Here is a 21,938-nt window from a genome sequence, read left to right on the forward strand (position 1 = left end):
AGAAATATCTAGCTCTCAAATTCGATTTTGACATTATCTAAGATTATTATCATTGTTTATATTCTTGACATTTTCAATACTTGGGCTGATTCCAAATCTTGCTTACTTTTTTCTTCTTAATTCTCCTTAGAGACCAAAGATTTGGTTGTTGGTCGCATTAAGAGAACTCAAGATCTCACTTTCCAAGTTTATCAATGGAGGGATGTGGTTTTAACTGTGATACACAAATTCTCACTACAATATCAAACATAAGGTGAACCTCTATTTTCTCGTAGGCAGAAGAAGCTATCGAGCTGATGATGATTCGGGATGCTCGGACGGCGGACTACAAGCGGATGACGAAGCAGGTTCTTGATACCATTTATTTGGTTCACGAGTGAGAAAGTTGGCCTCTGCATTCAGAGTTTTTCAGATAAGATTAGATCCAAACATTTGATTTTAGGAAGAGACAATACACTAACTAAAATCAATGAATTCTGTTTATGTTCTTCATTCAATACAAATCATACTATTCATTTTTCCAGGTCGACTTCTTCAACGAGTAAAGGACGATGTCAGAAGGTTTAAGAGCAGATCTGAAACGACTTTTGAGATAATAAAAATTCTTTTTATGGTATACAACGTATAACAGATGAGGGTTAAACTAAGTCAAATTGGAGTTTAACCAAAGCTTATGAAAAGATGTACCCAATATTAAGTTCATTGATTTATCACCTCTCAACTTCATTCTTAACTTGATAGGTATTTTAAGCTGCAAAATTCTCCAAATACGAGACCGAATTCAAACCAAAATTTCTCTTCGGTTATTTTGGTCATGTAAGTTTTGCAGGCTTGCTTCCAGACAACACAACAATACTAGAAAAATATCCAACGAATATCGCTTCTCTAACTTGCATTTGGAGTGAAGACAGTCTCCCAGTAACAAGGGAAGGGCTTTATGCATTAACGGTCTTGCATGAGGTCAAAAAATATAGAGAATAAGTCACGGAGTGTTCATGGTGTTACCTGCCAAAAATACGTCCCGAAATTCTTCGTCATCATATATGAAGCCCGGAGGATCTGGGGACCCAATCCCTACTATCGTGCTACCACTGCAAGAAACGGGATTGGACGGGGTGGTAAGACGTTTATACTAATAATCATACTTCAATAAAAGCTCCATAAAAGAACAGAAAAACACGTGACATTATCTACCTTGCAAACATATGAAAAAAAGATCAAGGGGTGTTCATAGAATTCATTTGAACGTTCTTACCTCCCGGACATAAATACTGCATCGAATCCTCCACGGCTGGCAGAAATGATCCGCTGCTTCAATCTTTTAAGAGATGGGAGGACCTCAAAAGCAGGAGGTTCTGAGGAGAAAGAACGCCAAAGATAGAAGTATAAGTGTGTCAACTAAGAACTAAGAACTAAGAAGCACTATTTGGCTAGTGTGTCGCACACTCGTTGAACACACAAAAAACACTTGTTAGTGCAGCAAATGTGTTAGACAATAAACATGCATAAAATTAAAAACACTTGTTGAATAGACAAAAAAGTATAGGGGGTAATAATAAATTCTGAGTTGAATTACATCAAACAATGCATCAATTCATTTACTTTAAATTTCTTTTGTTATAAAAATTATATATATTTTAAAAAATGCATAATTTAATAAATATGTTCTTGTGTGTTGTGTCCTATACTTTTAAGAAACGACGTATCGCCGTGTCCATGACATGTCGTATCTTTGTACCTTTGTCTCTGTACTTTTTGGTGTGGCAACATAAAAGAAAAAGCCATGTAAGATTTCGTGGATGATACAAAATAGAGTCAATCAGCAGTAATTTTAAAATTGATACGCAAAGAAAGTCACTAATGTTCATACTCCACTTAAAGTGATCAGGTACGAAATTATGTTGAAACTTTAACACAGAGTTCATTATTTACCATGTAATTTATGACATGTTCTAATTTCACCAACCCGAAGCACTGAAACTGGCTTGCAAGTACTTGTTTTAGTAAATATTAAACAAACTCACGTACCCAAATCGTTGATACACACGTCTTGGGATATTCCATTCTTTGTGATTTTATCCAACAATGAAGAAGGATCAACCTTGCTTGTTTGATCCAACCGTAAGCGCTGGGGAATACAAATCGACCTTGATTAAGTAGTGAAAATAAGAACTAATTCTCATTGTTCTCTCAACTTATACTAAATTTCCATTACCTTATAAACTTCAGCTGTAGAGCATGCTTCCTGGGGTTTTATGAGAACCATTGGAACATCCAAGGGTACTGGAGGTGGAAGATTCTGTACAACCTGATAAAAAAGAACTTGTTAAAATTTATCAAATGCAATCCTAGAACAAAGCAATCATCTGGAATAAACTGTTATGAGCTCAATGGTTTCCAGAATTCGCGAAGGCAATAAAGCCATTCAAGCTAACGCATGCAGAAACACTATGTAAATTCAACAGACAGTACTAAACTAAAGGATGTCAGTTCTATAAGAAGCTGAGACAAAATAATAGGAGCAAACAAGTAGGATTTCGAGCATAGAGCATGCGAATAAGTGTACTCATATATACAGACACAAACAAAAGCATCTTTGTTAAGTCCATTGATTTATAGATCAAAACCAACACACTCTTTCTATCAAATCTGTCTCAAGATGCAAATTTCTGCAATTTTTGTGCATTGATGTGAAGGAGAGAACAATCACCATTTCCAAATCGAATTAAATATTCTTACAAATGGTTGTAGTCATTTAAACATACCTCACCTCGCCCGGTGCAAAAGGCCGCACCATCCGAGAAAAAGAAGGGAATGTCAGATCCTATCTCGCCCGACCATTCTTGAAGGTCCTTTTCAGTAGCAAGACATCCACTGAACTGATTGGCCGCCCACAGAGCAGTTGCAGCGTTACTACTTCCTCCACCGAGCCCTGCTCCAGTTGGTACCTTTTTGTCGAGATGGATCTGCTCGTACATAAAAGAATATAATTCCAAATTTTATGATAGAGTCCATTCATACAGGCAGATTCCATGACATTCTTTGATTCTCACCCAGAAAAAATTGTCACTGCCAGTCTTTTTCCTGTAGAGGTTGAGAGCCTTGATAATCTGTAGATATATAGAAGACAAAGAAGTTGAGGAAAAAAAGAAAATCATCAGAAGAAATAAAATAAGAGCATTATACTAAAACAACTACCAAATTTCGATCATCAAGAGGCACCCCAGAAACATTGGTAGAAAGTCGATCCTTCTTCGATGGTGACAAAGAGAATTTAATAGTATCCCCTAAGCTTATCACCTAAGGGCAGAAAAAAAAAGGAGAAAACAGATCATCCAAAATTCTCAAAGTTATTAACATCTCAACTCCTTCTAAAAGACTAAAGGTGAGTTTGGTATGACTTCTTGAATTGTAAAAAGTTGCTTTTAGCAAATTAAAAGTTTCATGACGTTCAAAGAGAACATCAAAAGAGATTTTTAAAAAGAATATACTAATAACAGGCGTAAGCCTCTCAAACGCACCCCAACTTGAAACTTGACTGCACTCTCAGGAACACGGATACGGATACAAGGCACAGTCCGCATGGACACACCATGTAATTTTTAAAAAAAATTAGGACACGACAACGGTAAGAACATGTTAAAACATACATTTTTAAAATATAAATCATTTTCAAACAAGAAGAAAATTCAGAGTAGTTTATTCATTTATATGCTTGAAAAATTAGTTTGATGTATTTTGCTCTCAAGTTCTATTATTTTTGTCATATATGTGTCCGACTTAGTTATGTAACAAGTGTTTGATGCATGTGTGTTAAATGTTGGTCCTATTTTAACTTTGTACAATTTGCAGTTAACGCTTTTAACAAGTGATGGGAGTGCTCAAGTGTCCAATACACATCAAACAATGACACGAGAGCCAAACTACAGTGTCATGTTTCTTAGTCTGCATCTACATCAAATAGAAAAATCTCATTACTTACATGAAAGAGAGATGCCAAATCATGATATCCATCTTCCCTCTTCTTAGTTATTCTCAAGAAAACATTAATCTGCATCACTAAAACTCAACATATAAATCAACAAAAGAGATTAAAAAAGAAACCCCCAACACTGCAAAGTTTAACTTGAAGCAACACCATTGTTACCTTGCAAGGTGAGAACAGAGTAAGCCTCGAAAGAGGAGCATCCCGGTCCACTTCATCAGCTAACTTACTTATCCTTTCATCAGGATCATAAACTATCTAATTTCCAACTCAAAATCCCAAATTAAACCAATTAAAAAACCACAATTACAGCACCCCAGTCCACAATTCCAAAGAATAATCCAAAATTTTACCTCAAATTGTTGTTTGGAAGCGGTGGAATTACATGTAATGGCCCTTTGTTGCTTCAACCTCGAGGCAAAAGCGAGTGACCCTTGAGAGCCATGTGAATTGAAGGCGAAATTCTTTCTAAAAGAAATTGAGTGAAATTGGAGCTGCGAACTGCAAAGGATACTGCAGGAAGCCATTTTGATGTGTACAAGATTCTTCACTGGATAAAAGCCCAGATGATCAGAACTAAGAAATTGAAGAATTTCAAGCCAGATTAAGAGAAAGTTGAAGTTTTCGCATGATGGGTATAGTTTTTTTTCTTAGTATTTTGGAAAATAAGGAATATATATGGCTGAATTCAGGGTTTTTTTTTGGCATCCATGTTGGTTTCCTTCAATGGAAGCTTTGAATTAGGTAAGGTTTATACTAAAAAAGAGAGCTTTCACATCCAATTCTCTCACAAACTCAATTAAGTTATTAATTCTCACACCAAATTGCAAAGTTCACAATTATATCCTTAAACTAAATTAAATTATACAATCAAATTAATATAAATATATAAATTATAACATTTGTCTAAGTTCGAATACATCTAATTTTCATCATTTCTGGATCTAATTTCTTTTATTATGGTAAATTTTGATGCATTGTTATCTATTTCTTCTTCATTATTCCTAATTAGGAGTGTTTGGATTATCTATAAAAAAATATATTTTTTAATAATACATTTACTTTTAAACAAGCTTAAAATTTAAACACTTACATATTTGGTTATATCATTTTATGAGTGTATTCTTTATATACCATAGTGAGGTCTCTCGTATATATTATCTCAAAATTTTGTTTTGAGTATTTTATTTAAAATTGATTATTTTCCGATCTCAAATTTTTAAAAATTCATTTTCAAAAGTTACTCAACACTTAAAATTAAAAAATAAATTAAATTTAAACACTTTAAAAGATAATCCATTTGTTTAGATGAAAACTGTTGTTATTATTTAACCAATTGGTTTTGAAAGACTATTCTTTTTATAATTTATTTAGAAAGCCAATTTAAACACTAACATTACATTTTACTAATATTTCTTAAACAATAATAACAATAATTTTCATGCAAGAAAGGTAATACAGTTTCAAAAGTTATAGCAAAACTGTTAATAAATAATGTTTTTTATATTAAAAAAACAAAAAAAAATAGTAGTTATTCTAAATTTAAGATTTATTAAATAAATAAAATTTAAAAATTAAAGAAACGTGTATTAAAGTATAAATTAAAAACAATATTTATGAAATTTAAACTTTTATAAAATATAGATGTAAATTTTTATTATATTTTATAAATATTTTTTTTATTTACTATATTTAAAATTATCGAGTTAAATTTTTGTAAAAAAAGTAATAAATAATTCCAAAAATTTGGAAAAGGACATTAATATTAAATAAAAATATATTAAGATTTTGTAAATAACAATAATAATACTTTTGTGCAAAAGAAATCAGGAATGCATTTTCATAAATTTTAGCATAAATGTTAATACACAATTATTAAAAACCAACCCTATACTGATAAAAAACAATTAAATTTATTGAAGTAATTAAAACGTGGATATATATATATATAAATTAAGATTCTGTAAGAAAATGAAATCCTTTTGTAAAAAGAAAAAATGAAATTTTTGTGTAAAAATGATTTAAAAATGTGTTGTATATAAATATTCAAATTCATCCATGTTCTCCAAAAATTTTCCACCACTTTCATTAGTGTCTCGAACTTCAAAATCGCCGTTAAAACCCCAACTTCTTCTCCAGTTTTATAATAGATCGATAAAAAGTTCATCAAATTGAAATAAACAATTTTGAAAGTATTTCAAACCAGACGACTTAGCACATGTTCAAACTCGTTGATGGACTTTATTATTTATGCATTTTTTTAAAAAAATATTACTATATACTCGATTATTATTTATAAATTAAAACCACACAAATAAATAAGTTATGAATTTCAATTTTATTTTCTCTTTCCAATAAGCATTGTTAGCAATCTTTGAACAAAATTATCAATTTATCATAGCTAGTCATTTTTTCTTTGTTCATGAGATAAAAAATGCTTATTAAATTTCATATATTGTAGTCAATGATTAAAATATAGAAAATTGTAAAAAAAAAATGGTAAAATGTATATATCAAACAGGAAGACTTATTATTTAGGAAGCTAAAATGTGTTAATTTAAATTGGTTAGTGTAGTTTTATATTAGAAATAGAGTTTAAAACGGTAAATGAATCCATTAAACTAAAATTTGGATTACATTAATGGTCCCACGTTATCTTTGTTCAGTTTAGTTGGCGAACCGTTGTTCGAAGCTCTTCAGTACCGACCGAGGCTTCTCCTTCTTAATCGGTTTTCTTCTTCTAACTTTCGCCGGCCATTCGGACGGATTCCATATGTCAATCTCTTCCTCTCTTCGACTTCCATTTCCTGTAATTCAATGGAAAAGAAGAAGCATCAATTTGCCTCATCACAATCGAACTTGCCTGTGGTCGACTAACAACTCATTTCAGCAGCCTCCTCCGAGGTTGAAAGAAGTTTCTACCTGCTTCTCGCGGAGGCCGGTGGAGTCTTCTGTGTCTGGACAAGAGAAGAAAATCGATAAGGAAGTGGAATCGGAAGAGTACGTGTTGGAGCGGCTGTTCTCCAACCTTAATCAAGTTACGTTCAAGCGAGAACCAGGTGATTTTTTCCGGTCTTTGTTGATTACTTGATTCCCATTTTCATTGGAAGTTGAAAACTAATATAATTTAGCTTCATTTCTAGGAAGTTTATCAAGCGCTATTTTCCTGGTGGCTGGGACTACTGTAAGCATCTTATCCTTTAATGTTCTTCCCTTTTCTCCTCTAATTGCATTTGCAAAATAGTTGACGAGGATTTGTTGTTTATATCTCTTGCCATATTTCTCTAAGGGTGTTTGCAGTTAAGAAGGATAAAGTTGTAAGATGAAATTTATCCATAAATGTGTAAAATATAAAGAGAATAAAAATGGAGTTCCTAATGAATGTGCAAATTTCAGTAGTGTTCACTGTTGAAGTTGAGTTGTTTATCAGCAATCTAAGCAGCTGGTTGGCCAGATACCCCTAAATGAAATTAAATATCCTTCTTAACCGAGGGCTAATGGTTTTGGCAAACAGGCAATTACAAATTTTTTCCTAAACTATAGGTGACAAAAATATATGATGACAAGTTGTAAATGGACTAATGTGTATTACTTACAGTTGCAATTATAAGTTCTCTACCATAACATTATTTATTTATAACTTTTATGTTCGAATGGAATAAGAGTCTGTAACTAAATCATAGGCAATATGCCAACTTGTGCATAGCTCAAGTGGTTGACAAAGAGGTCAGAGTTCATATTCTCCAACCTCACTCATTTCTAAACTAAAAAAAAAAAAAATTGGGCAGCAGTCTTAATAGTCTATTGTGTAATATTTGAGATTGTAAAAAGATATGTCGTTGTCTACAGATTGGTGCTGGGATCCTCGCCATTCCTGCCGTAACTCAAGAATCCGGATTTCTAGCCTCAGCTATTACGTGCACATGTTGTTGGGTGTACATGGTAAAATGACAGCAGTAGCTTGCTTTTTATATTTATGAAATTTTATTAGTACATTAGAGTTCCAATTTGAAATAGAATGCAGCAGTCAGAATGAGGTTGTGCATCTAGATTCTATATCATTTCTTTCTATTTTGAATTAATATTGTATTATGTAATTATTACGTTAAATATAGTTTAAAATATACATTTTTAATAGTATATCTCATTTTTGTATAAGGAGGAAGTTCAAAGCCAACAAGTTAACATTTATATGTTTTGCTCTCAGAATTTATTATTTTTGTTACGTATGTGTCTATTTGGTTTACTTTAACAAGTATTTGATGCATTTCCAAAAAATATTGGACATACTTTGGCTCGCTGAGGTTTCTTTCAAATTTTGTTTTTGTGGTACCCAAATTTTCTTTTCTTTTCTTTTATTTTCTGGATAAGAGTGTGGCACTCAAATTTTCAAGAGCTAAGTATTTATATGTTTTGTTCTCAAATTTATTTTTGGTTTGTTATGTATGTGTTTATTTAGTATACTTTAACATGTGTTTATTTAGTGTTTGATGCATTTCTAAAAAATATCGGTACTCAAATTGGAAAACATCCTAACACGAACATCAGATTTTCACGAGTGGCTGTTGTCCAATGATTGGACGTAGTTTCATCAATTCGTAGCAGATTGGCACCCTTTGTTCATTTTTTTTCCTATAGCAAGTCAATTACAAAACTGAACCATGCAGGTTGTAACAGGACTGCTAATTGCTGAAGTTAACGTGAATACCATGTGCGAACTGGGTTCGGGTGGCGTGTCTCTGGTAAACTCTTTTTTGTTGTAAAATTCTATGGTGAAATGAATATATGCAAGGATAAATACATACTCCGGATGCTTGTCGTTCAACTTGAGCATTGAGAAAAAAAAATCATAATTAAAAGTAATCAAACGCATTCCCATGTTGTAAGATTGAATTATCGATCAAAGTTCTAACAGAAAATAGTTTTCAATTAATTAAAGTATTTATCTACCTTCCCCTAACAGATATTAAAGTACTTTTCTTTTTATTATAGAAGGTGCACTGCCCCTCATTGTTGGAGAAAAAAGTAAATCAAATATATCTGAATAATACGTTATACAACTTCTAAATGGAGACAAATGGAATTTATTGGCAAGCAAACCTACAAAAAAATGAGCATGCTAAAGTTATTAAGAAAATAAAGTTCTGGTATTGTAATGTGGAAGTTATTTTGAATACTTTGTCATTCAAATTCTATACTGGAATGAGGAGAGAAGGGACGCATTAAACTTTAAGTTTTCCAAGTTCATACTTTACGCTTTTGTGAATGCATTCCATTCTCAAGTTTTCCAAGTTCATTCTTTATGCTATTGTGTTTGGTAATTTGAACCCGACCACAAATTTCATATCTTCCAATTGCAGTATCTTTAGCATGTGATAAGCCTAGAAATCAAGATCTAAGAGTTTCAGTTCTAATGTTTCAGGTATCGATGGCCATGAGAACACTTGGGACAGTTGGAGTTCAAGTTTCTTGGTAGGCTGAGATTTATTGTATTAGGCACATTACTGTCTGCTTTTTCTTCTCAAAATAGAAAATTTTAATTCTTGTATCATCTTAACTATCGGTTCTGTCAATTTTAACTGTCGGTATCAACTTGATGCCTTACACGCTGATGCTGGTTGTAATATTGTTCAATTTGAAAATTTTAGTGCCCAAATAAATGTCTCTATGGACTTTTACCATTAAAAATAATGAGCAAATAATACCAAAAGAGTTATTCATCATTTTATTATGTACTCCTTATGGTTGGATAAAAGGTGTGGCTGTAATAGACTTAGAACAAGGCAATAATTTAAGTAGAACAATTATGGTAGACAGAAGCCATACTTCTTGTGAGTTATACATGTGTCATTGAGTCCCATTATATGATGCTCAATGGAAAGGATACGGTCAAAAGAAATTTAAGCATGTGGAATGACTTGATAAACCAGTTTTCACTGTACTTCTCAACCCGTTTATCCATTAGGGCCTACTTTATTTATTTTTCCATTTTTTTTCCAGTCTATGTCTGTCAATTCTGACAATAATATTTTTCAATTTGCAGTTGGTCATACATCCTTATTCACTATGCACTTCTGGTTGCTTATGTGGCTCGTTCTTCAGACATCTTGACCAATTTTCTCGGCATTCCCTTGTATGAACAAGGAGACCAACCTTCATAGAACCCTAGTATTAGAACTTACTTATCTTTCTAATCTATGCAATCCTACAAAGAAAATGTGTTGTTTTGGAGTTGATCCAGCATTGTCATTGCAGATGGGAGAGTGCAACCTTGTTCTCTTTGATATTTGGAGGTGTATGCTACTTCGGAAGGTTTGTGCTTCGTTCTCTATTGGTACTTGAATCATTTCGTCTGGCTTATGTTTTTCTCCCTAATTGGGTGCTTCTTCTGTAAAATACAAACTGAAAATATCACTCTTTTCTCTTGAAATACCTTTTCCTGAGTATCTTTGGTGGAAAACATTTTCAGACCTTTGGAAGATAATACAGTCCTCTCTTTGTACTTCCTTATGGTTTTGAAAAAGAACGAGATTAGGAGATGATTATAGGAGTTCTAGAGGGATTTCAGACTATGTTAAATTTGCTTCCTCCCTTCTTTTTAAGTGCTTTGTGATTCTCTCCCTTCTTTAATCATTCTCACCTAGAGTCTCATTTATGGTCCTTTCTTTGGATATTTCATTCATCAATGAAATTGTTTCTAATAGTTAAATAGTCTATTTTCCTGTAAACTTTGTACATGTATCTTGTTCTTTATGAGAGGAGAAAGAAAGTAAAACAATCTACACTTTCATCTATTTCAAGGAATCTGTTCTGAATATTGATTTAGGTTCATATTCAGAAATGTGTGTATGTGTTTACACAAATAAATATAATTGCAGCCAATTCTGCTGGGAATTGACTGCAAATATGTTTTTAAATGCAGCCAACGCTTTATCGGTGCTATCAACGGAGCCCTAGTACTTGGTATCATCGTTTCCTTTGCAGGTCTTGTGGTAATATGTTCACTTCACTTCAGGAACTACACTTGTTTCAAGTTAATTATTAGGTAGCACAACTAGCAAGCAACCTCATGTTAGAAGACTAAGAGATCATGGTTCAATTCATAGTGGTCACCTACATAAAAACTAATATCCTACAAGTTTCTTTAACACCCAGATGTTATATACGGTCAAGCTAGTTGTCTATTGAGGTTAGTCGAAGTGCACGTAAGAGTCTACTATTGTAGTCAATCGAATGTTTTTATTTGATGTGATGGAAATCAAAATGCTTTTTCGTTGATTTCTCACTTACTGGTTGATAAATGGTCACATATCAAAATTACTCTATTAGGCCGTCGCTAGTGGAGGTCTGCACTGGGATGCTCTTCTTAGAGCTAATTTCGAAGCTGTGCCTATGAGTATACCTATAATTGCCCTTTCATTTGTTTACCAGGTAAATTCCCATAATGGTATATTTCAGAATTGTTATGTGAATGCTTACATGATGTGATTCATTTCCCAGAATGTGGTGCCTGTACTATGTACGAATTTGGAAGGAAACCTGACAAAAGTAAGGTGACAAATATTTCCTGTTCAATATTTGACAACATTTCTAATTCTATTTGTTCTTCATTTGGTTCACTGCATCATATTATTAATTTTACAGTATTATAGATTTTCTAAAACTACTTACATATGTACAGTTCCTTATTCTGAGCACGTTTCCACAATCTTAAAAAAAACGGTTGTCATTGTTTCACCATGTTGTATGCTTACTTAATCCCTTAATCAGTTGTGCATTGATTCGAGTCATTGTATAGTTCAAATGGTCATCTTTAAAACAACTGCTAGGTGTTCTTATCGTTGAGTGGGCAATTTCAGGACTTCCATTGTTCTTGGGACTGCGATACCATTGGTTCTATTTCTTGTCTGGAATGGTGTCATTCTAGGGACTATTTCAAATCCTGAAATGGGATCAGATAATATATTAGACCCATTACAGCAATTGAGATCATCGAATGGAGCTGTAGGAGTAAGTTCTTGGACTGCTTAGTTTATGTACTCTATTGCACTTTCATCGGATGACTTAATTAAAGCGACTCTAAACAAAATTTCTATGCAGCCTATTGTAGAGGTCTTCTCTCTTTTGGCGATTGCAACTTCATACATTGGATTTGTTTTAGGCTTGTCCGATTTTCTTGCCGACTGTAAGTGACTTCTTCTCTCATCAGTTCTATAGAATCAGAACTATATTTTGTTTTATTGTTAACGGGTTGTGTTCTGTATAAGGTACACAGAAATATAGTCGGTATACCCCATATAGGTTGTGTTCTATATAGGCAAGAGTTGAGTTCTATATTGGCTGTTCTTTTGGTTTATATACCTTTGTTTCTTATCGAACTATATTTATATATAGGGTATACAAAAATAGACAGGACCCTTTTGTTGGGACTGAAGGGCCACAATACTACTTTTCGTAGTGAATTGAAAAGGACCAATGAGATGAATGCAAATACGTGTAAGAAAAACAAACATTGAAAACTCATCAACTTTTAAGGAAACACAACAGGACAATCCTTGAAAACCTTCCACAGTTCCACTATTGACTAATGGGATTACAATAGATTCTTCTTTTGTTGAAACTAGAAGAAAACCTATGATATTATTACCATAATTATCATTATTATTATAATTTAAGAAAGAAAGGAGAAACACATCAATCTTGAAAAGTTATGAAAAATTCTCTTCTCACCGACACAGAGAAGAAAATGAGTTGTCTTGTCAACCGTAGTGGCTTTTCATTGCTTCCTGAAAATTTATTCCTTCTCTCAAGATCTTTCGAATTTTGAGCAGCCGTTCTCTCTTTACACCTCATCTTTTGTGTCTTTTTCCAAAGAGGTTGTACGTATGAAGACTCCCTCGTGCCAATTCTTTTCTTTTAAACGGAAACAAAGTGATGTACTGAAAAGAGACTGTTGCTCAAAATACAACGAGACATAGAAATCACATAATTCAAAGCCCTTGTTCCACATTCTAATTATTTCACCGTTTTCCATTTTCTAAATTCAACTTTTTTGTGCCCCATCAAAGACTGATCATACTTCCTGGTGTTAATTGAACTTGTCTACCTTCAGAGGTGAAAAAATTAAATTTACCATGCAGATTTTTATGTCCACTAAATTACAATATACAGTGATGCAATAAGTAAAAGGAGAATTTAGCTTTCAGCCTTTTTTTCTTTCTTTTGCTTTTTTATTTTCCCTCTTTTTTATAGCCCAATTAATAAAAGGCTAAATGGCTACCAAAGGAGTTATTTCTTGCAGTGTGCATTGAATTTCTCTCCTACTTTTCCTTCCCGATTCGCTACAATCATTATTCCCCTTTCGATTGCTACCTACATTTTTCGTAACGAGAACCTCCGACTCTAAAGCTAAAAGAACCCAATGCCATCCTCATTAACTCTTCATTTAACAAACTACTCTTGACCTCATTCAAACTCAACTTTTCACTAGAAGAGATATAGTTTAACGATTCTACCAACCTTACACAATTATCAGGCAAAGAACTAAGAAGCAATAAAGCTTGCAACTCATCATTTAAAACCACCTCCATCGATGATAATTGATTCAGTATGCTTTGCATCTGACTGAAATGACTGGAAATTGAAGAAGTACCCTCTTCATATTTCAGGTTCATGAGCTTTTTTACCAAGAAAAGTTTGTTCTCATTCGTTTTTCTCTCGTACAATTCTTCTAATTTCTTCCACAAAGAATATGCTGATGTCTCATCTGAGATGTATTGGTACAGACTGTCATATACCCTCAAAGCGAATATACGCTCAGTTCTTCTGTTCAATAAGTTCCAATCTTCTTTTCTCATATTTTGTGGTTTGCTTGACTCACCATTAATAGGAGCCTCCAGGTTGTTACCGTAAAGAAGATCTTCCATTCTTCTTTTCCATATATGCCATTTTGATCGATGAGCCATCTAAACTGAACATCCAACTTGAGTCCAGTTCCATTACTACGTGATTCCACCCACAATGATTGATTGATACCAATTGTTGGAGTTGAAAATACACACTCTGAGTAGGTTGACAAGAGGAGAAATATAGTGTGGAAATTTTTTTCCTCCTCTCAGGATTTTCCCCAGGGTTCTCTTCGCCATATTTTAGTTTTTTCCTCTGCCGTTGGCGCGTTATTATTTTTTTTTTCTCTTTCCAATTTTCGGATCTTTAAGAAGAGTGAAGTTAGGCCGTAATGGGAACTTAAGAAAAGAATATAAAACCTAATGTGCTTTTAAGAGAAGCTTCTACTAGAACTACAACTCATCCCCTTCCACATGATATATATTTGTATTTTAGGTTACTATTAACTAAGATCACTTGTTGGTCATTTAACAATTTTGTCTCATTTGATTTGTAACAATTTATTCTTAAATATTTCATCAAAATTAGACTATCATTTTATCATTTTGCGACGTAAAATTTGTATTTAGTAAAAGTAGTGTGTATCTAATTAGTTGATCGATTTATTTATGCAAAAAATCTTATTAAATCTTAACACTAGTTTTTATGATATAGATAGTTAAAATTTTGAAATACAATGACTAAAAGACGTTTGGAGTGTGGAGTGAGTTATTCTAATATATGGTTATTACAGTTTCTGGGTTATTATGGTTATCTATGTTTGGAAAAGTGAGAAATAGTAAGATGGGGAAGTGAGGAATAGTGATATATAGGAAAAATGAAGGTGAGGAATAGTGAAAGGGGAGTAAGGAATAGTGAAAGGAGTGGGTGAGGAATAAGAGAAATAAGGAAAAAAAAAGTAGAATAGTCCTGACTAAAGCATGTTTGTTTGGAGGACTTTATATATTTTGATTTCATTATTATGGAGGCTAATATCAAGTCCCCATAAGTAGAGTTTGATTTACTGTATATGGATTGGTGATCTCGCTTTTTTATAACACAACAAAGATGGAATACTTCAAGAAGAGTACACACGTCAATTACGTTCATTTAGACTCATGTTTCACCTCCTTTAATATATATATGTATGTTCTCTCTGTTTGTGCAGTGCTAAAACTACCAAGTGGAGAGAGCAAACCTTTGCCATTACTATTGACATTAGTACCACCACTTATCCTATCATTACTTGACCCAGAAATATTTTTCAAATCATTGGACTTGGCTGGCACATATGGAGGTAAAATATTTGACAAAATGATCTCTCATCATTTTATTTTCAAACTTTGACAATAAAGTAAATCATGTTGTTCACTGACTGATTCCATTCATGTTCTAGTTTTGCTGCTGTTTGGAATTATTCCAGCTGCAATGTCGTGGTCAGACCGGTATTCGAAACCACCCCCATCAGTGAAACTACCAGAGGTGGTTCCCGGAGGAAGGTTCACTCTTGCGCTCGTGATCGGAGGTGCTGGATGGGTAATTTTCTCAGAACTGTTGGAGAACTTAGGGCATCTATGAACTTGGAGGAGTATTTATTCATCTCCTTACAAACCTAACTTCAACTTCACAATTCATAGGTCTTCACAACATTGAAAATTTTTACCCAATATAAATGCTTATGTGCGGGTGAAAGGAGGTAAATATAATTGTTTATCAAAACATCTTCCTCATATTTCATGAATATATTTGTAATTAAAAACTTGTTACGGTTGCAAATATAGAAATTAGATTCAAAGTATCAACTTATATAATAATATTTTTTAAAAAAATTGCAAATATAGCAAAATTTATCTTTATCTGTCCACAATAGAATCAAGTTGTGACAGATCTTGTTATATTTACAATTTTTTAAAATGACATTGAAGAAATTATTTGTATTCCACGTGAAATCACTTTCAAATGGACTTTATTTCCTATTCGTTATCTTATTTTGAGAGATTACACCATGGATGGTTCTTAAATTGGATGATAATATTTCTTTTTTTTAAAAAAAAACCCCACCGACTCTTTTGACTTTTGCATTTGAGACGTCTTATTATTTTTTTTATAATGAATAACGTGAGGGCAGCTGAATGAACTTAAAACTTAAAAGCAGAAGCAGCCTCCTCAATTCAAAAGTCATTACAGATTACTTCCTTTGCCTCCTTTGTATATTATTCCATTTTTTGTTCATCAATGTTTGAATACGTCAATCCTTCAATTTTTAAAAAGAGTATATTTCGATCTACGTCATTGAAATTTCTTTAATACTCTAATGGAATAATGAGATGAATAAATTACTTAAAAAAAAGTTATTGTCTTTAATATTCTGATCATGCCACTCATCCATATATAAATCTTTTACTGCCTTAAGTTTCGTATATTTTGTAATTTATTGAGATTTTTTTTCTTTTCCTTCCAATTCTTTCTTCTTCCTTTTATGTGGTTTTTTCAGTGCCCTATACAAGTTTATTCGATACAGGTGTTGTACTTATTTTATTTTTATCTAGGGATGTTAACACCAATATGTCAATTCTATTTTATTTTTTTATTCTACTCTAATTGCTTCAAAATTTCTATTTGAGAAAAATATAAATAAATGGTGGGGGAGCCCAAAGGGAATGTGAGATTTAAATTCAGTAAAAAAAAAAAGAACAAAAAACATTTTGAAATTTGGTTTATTTCATTCAAGTATGTTGACTGTGTTTCCCGATTGACATAAGAGATTTTTAGAGAATAAATTAACAAGATTAATTATCCAAATATAGAAGTCATGAATTCTAACACAGACTAACCTAAGCTTTTTTTCACAAGTTCGAATATCAAGACGCTTTTCAAAATTTAAAGATCAAAATAGAACCATATTCAAATTTTAAGGACCAAAATAGAACTTTAGTCATAAATAAATTTCAAAAAATAAAAATTTATAATCAAAATGTTGCTTGCATGAAGCATTATCAAAAGTTTGACAAACAAAATGTTTCAACTAGTCAAAAGTATAATTTGATATCATTTTATTCACAAGGGTTAAAGAAGGAAAAGGAAAGGTAAGTATATGATATTTCTTCCTGAAAATACATATATTATGCAATAGCCACATAATTCACAACAACTATTGATATTATGATAATAAATGGATCCATACATACTCCATAAGCTTACAGAATTTATTTAAATCAAAGACACTACACATTAAAGCAAAGGATTCTGCTCCATTCGTATTCCACGCATATCATCGTGGATTTTAGGACCCTAAATTTCAAAAACACATCACATTTAGAGGGTGTCACACAAATCCAATAACTTGTCCAAAAAATTATTTACACTAACTAAACATGTTATATGCAGAGCAAAAGATTTAAAACAAAAAACTCAGACACAAACCCCCTATACTTATTATCAAGCAAGCAAATGTGTAAAGGTAAATGTTGTAAAGGAGTTAATACAACAAATAGAAGTATCAGCATTTGAACCTCCGACTAAAAAATGACTGCATGCTAATATTACAGTTGATACATAACATCATTGTTCGTATATATCATGGTCCTACTGAAATTTGTAGACAGATTTATGAAATTCTAGCATTAGAATCAGGCTTTAAAGTCGCCCAAACAACATAAATCAGATGAACTTCAGACAAAATTCCTTCCTCTCGTTGGACTTAAATTCGTTATTGGCCAACCAAGCTCTAATTTGGTCTCCTTAAGTAACTTTTTTGTTTTCGTTATTGTTTATAATCATTACTCACTCACAAGTTTCTATTATGTGTATCTATTTTTTCTTTTTAATTTTTTGAAACTTGTATTTATCTTTAAGAACTTGTCTAATCTTCAAACGTGTTTAAAAAAATGTGAAAACTACATCAAAGAAACGGTGAAGAAACACCAAGCATAATTCTAATAACACAAAGACTAAAACGAAATTATCATGGCTTTTGATTGAGCAGGCAAAGGAGGCATTTTATGTACATTAAAATATAGTATTAGATGCCTAAGATGTAGATTTTGAAGTATCATGATAATGCTTAACAGTTTGATGGTTACCTAGCAAACTAAGCAGAGGAGCCCACAGAGCCATCACCAGCAAGCTTGAACTCTTGAAGCTGCTTAAAATTCTGCCACTGCTTGACCCAGATCTTGGCTTCATAAACCTTCTTCTGACCTCCCTCAGTTACCTCAACAGTTATGTAATAAACTGTGCCAGCGACCACCTGCTCCTTCACCTTCACAACCTTGCTGAATTCCAGAAGTGAATTCTGCACACACAAATGATTTCAATCAGAACTTTTTGATTACCTGATATTTGTGGCAAAAAGATGACTCTTAAGGATCATTAGATGTGACTTCTAAGAATTTTTTTGTTTTTCCTAATAACTCCTAGAAAAGATTACAAATTCAAGATTCCTTTGCAAGTTTTCCAATCCTACATCTAACTGTATTAAGTCTGGCCAGTACTCCTCATAACACAACTTATCTAATTCTATAAAATTATGTTGTTTAGAAAACTAGTAAGACAATAAACACGGTCATTGTTTAACTACAATGTAGCTCTCCCATCGAATTGGTGTCCCAATCCAGAGCACCTATCTTTCCCCAACCCAAGGATTGGATCTAGAAGACATCGAGAATTTTTTTTCTTATTAATCCCATTCAATTTATACAAAAAGGAGCTATCATGGGAAAGTAAAATTACAAGACTTAAATCCCAATCCCTATCCAACCCATTATTCTTCCTATTCATTTGAAAAGCAATACAGAAAACTTCGTTGTCAATTGAAGAAAATGACCATCCAGTATCCACAATCAACACGAATATACACATAAGAGCACAAAAATAGAAGGGTACATACACGCAGAAACCACATATCATTAGGGATAAAACAAAAAACAAAACAGAACCCAATTAAGAAATGACAAAATGGAATAGGAAAAAGAAAACCAAACCTCTTTCTTGTTGTGTTCGTCAACAGCAAAACGAGCAAGTTCATCAACCTCGATGCTGTTCTCGTTTGAAGGGACTTCCTTAATACCTCCAACAGTGGCCATTAGGATCTCTTCAGTTAAAAATCAGAGAGAGATTGATGGATTGATGGATTGATGGATTTGGTTCTTCCTTGGCATTCCAAGGCTTCCATTTTATAGAAATTAAGAAGGGGGAGAAGCATTGATTGGTCTGAAGAATCGTCGTGGGCGACCTCCGTGAATAATGGAGCGTGAGAAACACGCTCGTCTTTTTCTTTCTTCTTTACATTATACTATTGGTTTTTTCTTTGTTTCTTTCTTCTTTCTTTTTTTAATAAATGAGAATATATATATATAATTGAGTGGGACCAAGGGTTGGCCCATCCAATGAATAAATTGTTCCTTTTTTTTCTTTCAATGCAACCATTGGGTAAGAGATTAGAACAAGTTTTCTCGTTTTTCAAAATATAACAAAATTTTATATTTACAGTCTAATATTTTTTTTAGTATTTTTAAAAATAGCAAAACAAGTTAAAATATTTAAACAAAATTTTAGATTCTATGTATATTAATAACTATTGGTGATAGAGTTTGCTATAAGTTGTAAATATTTTGAAAAAATTTCTGTTTTTTAAATTATTTTTTTATTTACGATAATTTTCATAAAAAATTTATTGTAAATCACACACTAGTTAAAGTATTTACAAAATATAAATAGTAGACACAGATAGAGTATATAGTGTCTATAAATGCATTATCTATCAGCGTTTATTATAGATGAAATCTAAAATTTTAAGTTGTTGTCGTCGATGAACAAACTATTTCCAACTCCTAAACGCGGGGCTAAAATGATTTGATGTTTTTATAATCATTTGAGATTTAGTGACAATTGTTTGTGTTTTTTGTATTTAATTTTTTCAAAGAGGAAAAAGTATAAATTAAAGTTTAATAGAAAGCAATTTTATGGATATTAAACAATTGTATATCAACGTTTAAATTAAAAATTGTAAATATAACAAAAGTTTATCGTCGATTTCTATCGATAATTGATTGTTATAATCTATGAGTAATAAACTTCAACGTAGTAGAAATAAAATTACAAAATTTCAAGTTTATGATTGTATTAGAAAGTCTTATCAAATTTATTAAGAGATTCATTAAACGTTATACATAAAATTAAAAGTTTAAAGATGTGCGATTAATTAACAGTTTTAAAACATCAATGAGGTTTAAATTTCTAAAACTTACAATTAAATAATTTAGATGTTTAATTAAATGTTTGAAGCTACAAATAAATCTTAGGCTCTTAGCTAACAAAGTTAACGCTAAGTAGTGGTAGTGACCATAAATGACACTTTATTTGAGTTATTTACACAGTGTGTAGTGTAGTGTAATGTAATGAGGTTGTTTTACTAAAAAACGTTTCTTTTCCCTTTTAATTAAGTCAATTCAAACGTATCAATCAAGGGGTTGACCTAATTAATTATAATTAGTTTTGAAAGACGAGTTTGGTACGGTTTTCGTTTGCGTTTTCTTTTTAATAAAGAAAAGTGCAATGGTGTGTTGTTGTCAAAATTCAAATAAGAAAAACATATCTTAAGTTTCACACAATGTGATGTTTGATACACACTTCGATATTATAAGTTAGAGAGTGAAAGAATGTGAAAGCTAGAGAGTTTAGTAATTGTGTTTGGTTCCCTCATGCGGAGTTATTATGATGCATTTATAGAGGAGGTTGGTGTCGGTCTTTTTCTATTCTTTTCAAAATTTTGCTATTTGATAACCTAACAGCCGATAGGATCCTATGTGAGGCTCGTGGACACGAGGACACCCTATGCAAAAGTTGGGCTTCTTACCCTTATGTTTTCTTTAAATTTAAGGTATTTTTGAGAAATTTGAGAGTTAAGGGGATTTTTGAAAAAATTCACTAATGGTAACAATTTCATTCCAAAACTACGGGTAAATATACTTTTGAACTATTTTGAAAAGTTTAATTTAAAAGTATTTTTTCAACTTTTGAAAGTCTAGAGATATCTCTAACACAAAATACAAAGTTCAGTAATGTTTTTGTATACGTTAGACGTATTTTTTTAGTACAATGAACTCGTGACTTCAAAAAAAATGCTTGAATGGTTCTATAATAGAGTATAGCTTGATGTTAAACAATACCTACTCGTTCTCTTTAATTATGCTTTTTTTTTTCATGAAGTCTAGTAGACTAAAACTCAAGTAAATTTTAGTATTTTCTACATGTATAAATTGACTTTCTGGGTGTTTATAAATAAAAAAAATAGTTGTTTAGTTTTAGTCTTGACATCTCGAACTATCCAATTTAGTTCCTAACTTTTAGTAAATTTTAAATGTAGTATCCACCGCTAGTTTATATTTTTCCCAAAAACTCGTTGTTATTCATCAGCGTTATACCATAAATTTTTTAAAACAATATTCGCATGTGTCTATATAAAATGGAACAATTACAAATATAGCAATTATAGCAAAATTTATATGTACTTGAGGACAATAGGTTTTGGATTCAAATTCTTCTATCCTCAATTTGTATTAAATAAATTGCAAATATAACAAAATCCATCATAAATAAATCACAATATGTTGATCTAAAACTAATAAACCGTAAGAATCTATAAGCGATATGAGTAGACTTTTTAATATTTGCAATTTTAAAAAATGTTGTTTTATATACTCGATTAATCATTCCTAAGATTGTTACTCATTCTAATTATCCAAAAACTTATTATTAATAATAATTATTGTTTTCAAATATAACAAAATAAATCAAAATATTTACAAATAAACGAAACTCGTTCGTGAAGACAATAATAAATATTGAGATCAAACTACTATTGTTTTTCATGGATAGAAAGTAACGTTTTGTTATATTTGTACATATTTTTAACAATTTAAATATAATAAAAATAAAATATCTTTTTGGTTCCTAAGTTTGGGTATAGTTTATAAGTTTTAAAATGTCACGTTTTATTTTAAGTTCTAAGTTTGATTTCAATTTAGTCTCTATATTTTAAAATTAAGTTTTGTTTCAATTTAGTATT

General features: G+C 31.8%; 3 protein-coding genes across 6 annotated transcripts; 1 reads left to right on the forward strand and 2 right to left on the reverse strand.

Annotated features, from left to right (window-relative positions):
• Positions 1-9: 9 nt before the first annotated feature.
• On the reverse strand, positions 10-4,744 carry LOC101221308 (4-diphosphocytidyl-2-C-methyl-D-erythritol kinase, chloroplastic/chromoplastic). Of its 3 annotated transcripts, XM_004144038.3 has the most exons (11): positions 4,339-4,742; positions 4,148-4,243; positions 3,983-4,051; positions 3,199-3,300; positions 3,054-3,110; positions 2,766-2,966; positions 2,216-2,308; positions 2,029-2,128; positions 1,256-1,355; positions 1,006-1,091; positions 10-392 (listed from the first exon to the last, which is right to left on the reverse strand). In XM_004144038.3, exons 1-11 carry the CDS (start codon positions 4,510-4,512, stop codon positions 286-288), a joined length of 1,185 nt encoding a protein of 394 aa, XP_004144086.1. In that variant the 5' UTR covers positions 4,513-4,742; the 3' UTR covers positions 10-285. The 3 variants fall into 3 exon arrangements, with proteins under 3 accessions (XP_004144086.1, XP_031736396.1, XP_031736399.1); XM_031880536.1 differs by lacking the exon at positions 3,199-3,300 and having other exon boundaries at positions 4,339-4,744; XM_031880539.1 differs by lacking the exon at positions 4,339-4,742 and having other exon boundaries at positions 3,983-4,059; positions 4,148-4,226.
• A 1,904-nt stretch (positions 4,745-6,648) lies between these two features.
• On the forward strand, positions 6,649-15,668 carry LOC101215295 (tyrosine-specific transport protein). Of its 2 annotated transcripts, none has more exons than XM_011661770.2 (14): positions 6,649-7,044; positions 7,129-7,169; positions 7,835-7,927; positions 8,653-8,727; positions 9,408-9,457; positions 10,029-10,118; positions 10,241-10,297; positions 10,908-10,977; positions 11,315-11,416; positions 11,486-11,538; positions 11,845-11,995; positions 12,086-12,170; positions 15,039-15,167; positions 15,267-15,668. In XM_011661770.2, exons 1-14 carry the CDS (start codon positions 6,759-6,761, stop codon positions 15,446-15,448), a joined length of 1,464 nt encoding a protein of 487 aa, XP_011660072.1. In that variant the 5' UTR covers positions 6,649-6,758; the 3' UTR covers positions 15,449-15,668. The 2 variants fall into 2 exon arrangements, with proteins under 2 accessions (XP_011660072.1, XP_011660073.1); XM_011661771.2 differs by having other exon boundaries at positions 6,738-7,044; positions 8,663-8,727.
• A 1,268-nt stretch (positions 15,669-16,936) lies between these two features.
• Positions 16,937-19,175, reverse strand: LOC101205682 (cysteine proteinase inhibitor A). Its single transcript, XM_004144060.3, has 3 exons — positions 18,853-19,175; positions 17,953-18,164; positions 16,937-17,161 (listed from the first exon to the last, which is right to left on the reverse strand). The coding sequence occupies exons 1-2, from the start codon at positions 18,952-18,954 to the stop codon at positions 17,961-17,963; spliced, it is 306 nt and encodes a 101-aa protein (XP_004144108.1). The 5' UTR covers positions 18,955-19,175; the 3' UTR covers positions 16,937-17,161; positions 17,953-17,960.
• Positions 19,176-21,938: the final 2,763 nt, after the last annotated feature.

This window comes from Cucumis sativus, chromosome 1 (genome assembly GCF_000004075.3).
Source record: "Cucumis sativus cultivar 9930 chromosome 1, Cucumber_9930_V3, whole genome shotgun sequence".
Lineage (NCBI taxonomy): Eukaryota > Viridiplantae > Streptophyta > Magnoliopsida > Cucurbitales > Cucurbitaceae > Cucumis > Cucumis sativus.

What these genes read in the sequence shown, in the direction of transcription:
- LOC101221308 (XM_004144038.3), bottom strand. Translation starts at nt 4,512, where the DNA reads ATGGCTTCCTGCAGTATCCTTTGCAGTTCGCAGCTCCAATTTCACTCA. An exon ending in GCAGTGACAATTTTTTCTGG is followed by an intron (nt 2,967 to 3,053) that starts GTGAGAATCAAA and finishes ATGTACGAGCAG; the next exon opens with ATCCATCTCGACAAAAAGGT. An exon ending in GCAGTATTTATGTCCGGGAG is followed by an intron (nt 1,092 to 1,255) that starts GTAAGAACGTTC and finishes CGTTTCTTGCAG; the next exon opens with TGGTAGCACGATAGTAGGGA.
- LOC101215295 (XM_011661770.2), top strand. Translation starts at nt 6,759, where the DNA reads ATGTCAATCTCTTCCTCTCTTCGACTTCCATTTCCTGTAATTCAATGG. An exon ending in CATGTTGTTGGGTGTACATG is followed by an intron (nt 7,928 to 8,652) that starts GTAAAATGACAG and finishes TGAACCATGCAG; the next exon opens with GTTGTAACAGGACTGCTAAT. An exon ending in GTTCGGGTGGCGTGTCTCTG is followed by an intron (nt 8,728 to 9,407) that starts GTAAACTCTTTT and finishes CTAATGTTTCAG; the next exon opens with GTATCGATGGCCATGAGAAC.
- LOC101205682 (XM_004144060.3), bottom strand. Translation starts at nt 18,954, where the DNA reads ATGGCCACTGTTGGAGGTATTAAGGAAGTCCCTTCAAACGAGAACAGC. An exon ending in ACGAACACAACAAGAAAGAG is followed by an intron (nt 18,165 to 18,852) that starts GTTTGGTTTTCT and finishes TTGTGTGTGCAG; the next exon opens with AATTCACTTCTGGAATTCAG.